The following is a 6,000-nucleotide window of genomic DNA, read 5'->3' on the forward strand; positions in this document are numbered from 1 at the left end:
CATTTTTAAATGATAAAAAGTATTTCATATTTGTCAATTTTCTTATAGAGTGTGTTTAGTAAGTTTGTATAAATATAGAAAAAACTATTTCTTTTTCATTACAAGCAATTTAAAAACGTTTAAAAATAATATTTTAAACCAATATCAATAACAATTTAATCATCAAAACTTTTTCTTCTCCAAACTATTTAAACATAAAACTCATTTTAATTGCTATTTTTAAAAATCATTCTTACATTTTACTTATTTTGTTATGTCCCTGCTAAAAATAAACTTAACGAAACCACAAATAAATCTAGCATTTTGTACAGACAATACTTTCTGCAAGTTACTAAATATAGAACATTTACTTTATTCACTCAAATGAAAGCTTCAAGTACTCATCAAATCTATTCAAACAAGAATTTACTGCCTTTAATTCTAGAAAATCATTAAGTAAATGATACTCCCGACTATCCTTTATCTGTTAAATTAAATTTAGAAAAAAAATCTACTTGAGGAAAAAATTATATATATTAATATACTTGAGCATATTATTAACAAGTTATCTTAGCACGTTTTGATCTATTTGTGGATTAATACTGAGAAAATTGCTTATATTATGGTATAAAATTAATTAGATATGATTAAAATAGAAAAAATCGTGACAAATTTATAATTTGTAGTACTGTATATTAACTAAACATTCGTCAGATATTCAGGCTTAAACGTGCAGCATTATTTATTGTACGTTTCGCTGATTGCTATACTTGGGTTTTAATGGTGGGAGGTAATGGTGGGAGGTTTTGTTGTTTCGAACATTACCCATTGTAAGAATATAGAATTAAATATTATTAGATCATTAATCAAGATACAAATACAAGCTGTAAACTTGAAAAATAGTAAAAGAAAGCAAAGAACAGAAAATAGCAATTATTCAACTGCTGAGAATAAAACGAAATTCCGATTATTTCTATAGATTTCAAATTAAAATATAATTTATAAGTTTTCTCATCTTAGCAGTAATATTGGATTTCACTTAATTACAACCATGTTCAAAATTGTGTGTAGATTTACAATGATTAATTCTTTATCTTTACACTGTAGAAACTATTAAAAATTAATCGATGTAAGACAGTGAATAAAAAGTATACAGTCAAACCTGTTTTTATGCGGGGGATAGGGACCGCATTAAAAAAGACGCATTAAAAAAAATCGCACGAAACTTCACGAATGGCTGTAAAAAATAGTTTTCGCAACACAATTAAAAAAATATTTTTTTTTATGCGGTCAACAGGGACCGCATAAAAAAGTCTCACATAGAAAATAACTCAAAACCGTACGAAATAGAATTTATTGACAACAGATGTCAGCACTTGACTGCATCGTCTGGTCTATCGTCTGTTTTACATATTTTTGTCCAGGTGGTGTTTTGTTGACTTAAAAAGTAAATTATTTCATTTTTCGCATATTCATGCAATAATATTACTATAATAAGTGCATTTATGCTATAATAAGTTTATTTAGCTATAATAAGTCAACGTGAGACATGACGAATCGCACGAGACTAGTCGCCAACTATACCGCACAAATTAAAAATTCGCATTAAAAAAATCGCACAAATAAAAATCGCACATAAAAAGAGCGCATAAAAACAGGTTTGACTGTACTTAGTCCTTTGTTTTGTATAGTACGGACTCACATAACATGGCACTTTTTAGAAACGTGGCCACTGTGTTATACAAGGGATACCTGTATGTATCAATAACAACATTGATATCTAAATTATTAAAAAATAATTTAAGTAAAAAATATTCGAATATCAAATCTGAAAACTTATACTTTACGGAATTCAGTATTAAAATAAGATCCCTTCAACGTAGCGTATCGTTTTATACGAATGAAAAAATGATAATATAAAAATTCATATAAAATTTTTATCTTACAGATCGCTTTCAAGTACTGTATATGTTATAAATAAATAGAAACAACGTACAAATAATTAAATACAATTAAATTTAAATTTGTTATGGAAATAAGATCAACATGAGTCCATAACTTTAAAAATCCGATACTGCAACTGAAATTGATTTTTATTTTAAGCTCTTTAACTTATATCTATTCTTTCTGAAGATTAATTACTTAATTAAAGTAAAACTGTGTTATATTATACTAGCAATTAGGTGTTAATCATACTTTAATTCGTTTAATTTAAAATATATATGCTCTCCGTCTCAAATTAGTAATGGCTTGCCCCTGTATATCATACTTTTCCTTTAACAATAGAGTCGTGCAGGTCATCAAGCTAACACTTTTTGGGAAAAACTTTTGAATCAAAATAAAGTGACTTCCGGTTCGCAAATCCAGATCTGTCAAAGAGTTTGGGTGTTTGTAGAGGAGATGAAAACTAGGAAGAAGGAGTGAGAGCTTCGAGTTCTTTCAACATCGAAAAGCAATAAGCTTTCCAATGGTGAAAGAATTAAAATCTGAGATTACTTCGAAGTAAGAAACAAACATTCTCTCTTTATACACATTTATTTACACCCGATAAATGCCTTTTCTTAATTTATTTCAGGGCCTCTGAAAAGGCAACATCTAATGTTATCACCTGGTAACAAAATTTATTGATTACATGCACTTCCAGGCCAAGAAAGACCGACATATAATTGTCCGTGCGAAAAGCATTTTTTTTTCTTAAGTCAATGCTTACTATTTACTATTTTCAACGTCTGAAACTGGGATTCGTTTATTGTTAAGGCAAAAGATACTTTCACAGGGAATTGTATGAAGAATTGCAGTAACCTCCAAACTGCTTCCGGTGTGCTGATATAGCGGCCGTTTAAATAAGTTTCTATTTCATCGTTACTGTTTAGTATGGAAACAGTAGCCTTGTCTGATCCTTTATTTACATATTTGCAAACGTACTGTATAGCCTGAACAGATTTGTAATATTCTATGTTATTACGTGTAATGAAAATTTCATATAATATTGGAGAGTAAGTAACAACTATTCGGTTTAATTATCAATCTGTATACATAAAACTGCATGCATGATATAGTTTTATTTCTAGGCGAATTTCTTAAGGAATTTTTATGTAATAACCATTGTCTCTTGTTATAAATATCAGTGGATATTGTAAAAGATCGTATGCATGATGCAATTCTGACCCTCTTTTTAATTGACCATCGATACAAGTGAGTACAATATCCCTTGGTACTCTTTCTTCATTTACTGTACTAATAGTACTGCCACCTAATTCGCCACAGGTGTATAATAACGTCCTCTATGTTCGGTAACAATTTGAAAAAATTGTACACCTATAAATTTCCACTGTGTTTCGTCTGGCAGTCCGTCTGTCTGTCTTTACTTAATCTCAAGAACGGTGTTAGATAGATGAAATCTGAGACAGAACATGGAAACCTATAAGATCTGAAGGTCCCGATAAACTATATATGAATCTCTGATGTAAATCAAAAGTTACGTTATTTCAATTGTTTATTGTGACGATGTTTCAATACAGGGCTACATTTTTTTTAGTAAATCAGGGTCTCAAAACCCTAAGGTTTCCATATCAGGTAACAATTTTAGCAGAGGTAAAAACTTGCAATAAAATATTTAGGAGTTTTCATAGTCGGAAAATTAACATGGTTATTCAAATAAGAAATCTGCCAAAATTAAAAATGATGCCTTAGACAAAAAAAATTATAAAAATACTACATAAGAATAATACAAATTAAACTATATTGTGAAATATTTCTATGGGAAAATAGTTGTACAGTACATCTAAGTACATTTTACAAAACTCAGCTGTTACAAAATAATTTTTATGCCCTTTTTATGCTTAAATAATTAATCATCGATTTCAATATACTAGAGAAAAGAAGAAATTAGTAATATATAATTATTATACATAAAAAATCTATTTTATTTCTTTAGGGATATATTAAAGAATGAAACATCTAAATATTAACTTATTTATTAAATCAATCTTATGTTTTTTCTAGCTTTGTTCATTCATGTTTTGTGTGTGTTTGTACGTGTGTTACTTTTAAGGGTTTCTATTGAAAAAATGAGCATCTATGAACTCCATTCGTCAAATAGTTTATACATTCAATACGGTTTAAAAGTTTAAATATGGACTTTTTACTTTAAGGGATTTATTCTCATCGAGTGACCTTTCGAGTAATATCTGTTTGATCTAGTGCAAAAGGTTGCAATAATGAGCCAGCATAACCATTTTCCAACATGTCATTCGGAACGATTCGACACTTTACAGTCTAAACGACACGAATATAACATGGATATTGTACTGTAGCAGATATCATTAAAAATTATTTTAAAACACTTTCGAATATGTTTACCTTAAAAATATAGTAAAATATATATAGTAAATAAAATTATTATGAATACAATTAATTTCTATAAAAATTTTAGAATAAACGTTTTATTTGCGTAGCATCCTCTCGTTACTTCATATCTTGAAGAGGATGGAGAAATAATTAGAAGTCAGATTAGCGTAATATGATAAATGATAGAATCTTTTCCTCCTATGACATTGCACTCTAAGGACACATAATCATCGTTAACAATGGAACATCTTCCGTATCACTAAATGCTTTACTTTACTCATAACATCATTGGAATATACTGTGATATTGGACCTGTCTTTAATGATATCGTCTATAGATATTCAAGTCAGTTTTTACATTGTGTTTGCAATAGCTAATAATATAACTTTTTAATTTTGGAAATAACAAGAGATCACAGGGAAATAAATTAGGGCAATAGGCAAGACGATCTGATTAGGTAATCGCATTTTTGGACAGAAAGTCTCTCACTAAACATACTGTGTGAGTTGTTTTCAAAGTACACTAGCAGAGCCTTGTTATCTTCTCAATAGCTAACTAACTGGCTCTGTCAGCTTTTATTTTACGCACATATTGGTGTAATAACTTAATTCTGGGTATTAATTTATTACACGTGAAATTGTGGGCACGTTAAGCTACTTTAAGCAATTTCAGCTTTATGTAGAAAACTTTTCTACGCCTCAATTATTCGGCATTGTTGTATATAACTTTCATTATTTGTAATTACACGTATTTACTTGTATACATAATACTGTTAAAAATAATACTTGAATAGATTAAATTTCTGTAATTATACAAGCAAATATCTTGTTCAACTCTGTTACATTCTTCTTGACTTAAGAGAATCTCGACATCTCTATCTCCTGGTCTCACAAATTTTACTAATATTTTATCGTTGATGGCAGCCATCTTAATTAATAATTCTTCAAATTTAATTTGTTTTACATTTATTTATTTCCTAAGAAGTGTAAAATTTATTAAAATGACTGAGAAGACTTCAAAAAATATTAGGTAATTGTAGAAGTTTGATATGCAGCTGTAAACTAACGTTAGAACGTTATCATTAGGGGGTCGACTCCGTTTAATTCCGGTGATTAAACAAAACCCCAATTGTTTGAAATAAAGATATATAGTATGTTTTTAATTAAAGTACTTACACTGTATAAGCCTTATACAGTGAAGTTACTTTAACGTTATGCTTTTAATCTGGGGTTTATTTTTAATAGCGACTTTATTTCCCGGGATTTACTCGAAAACTGAATTTTGTTTGTTTATTTGAATCATAGGGATTAATCGAGAAAATACGGTGCATTCGTGTAAAGCAATTAGCATATAAAAATGTCACCCATAGCCAATCAGAATCGGAGTTTATTAGCGTGTATATTAACGGCAAAACTTCCTGTTCGATAGGTCAAAGTTCACGACTCAAAGTTTTGGATTGTATTCGGATTACTAAGGGATTATATAACCATTGAATTAATCTTTGTGTACGTATGATCTTAATATATTTGTCATTCTAAACGAGACTGTACGATAACGTTCTTCTTTAATTAATTGTAGTGTCAACAAATTAACATTCAGTTTCAGTTAACCAGTAAATTTAATTTAAACGTCGTTCATTAATACCATAATAAATTATAACATTGACAAGAA

The 6,000-nt window shown here is 28.9% G+C and overlaps 1 protein-coding gene across 1 annotated transcript in view; it reads right to left on the reverse strand.

The window, feature by feature from the left end:
* The window catches only part of LOC136981962 (astacin-like metalloprotease toxin 2), an 84,857-nt gene extending 79,601 nt beyond the window's left edge, over nucleotides 1-5,256 (reverse strand). Inside the window, exon 1 of the mRNA XM_067278387.1 lies at nucleotides 5,144-5,256. Within this exon, the coding sequence (XP_067134488.1) occupies nucleotides 5,144-5,256 (113 nt within the window). The remainder of the gene's footprint in view (nucleotides 1-5,143) is intronic.
* Nucleotides 5,257-6,000: the final 744 nt, after the last annotated feature.

The sequence above is a fragment of the Centruroides vittatus genome, unplaced genomic scaffold (assembly GCF_030686945.1).
Source record: "Centruroides vittatus isolate TY-2023 unplaced genomic scaffold, ASM3068694v2 contig_799, whole genome shotgun sequence".
Lineage (NCBI taxonomy): Eukaryota > Metazoa > Arthropoda > Arachnida > Scorpiones > Buthidae > Centruroides > Centruroides vittatus.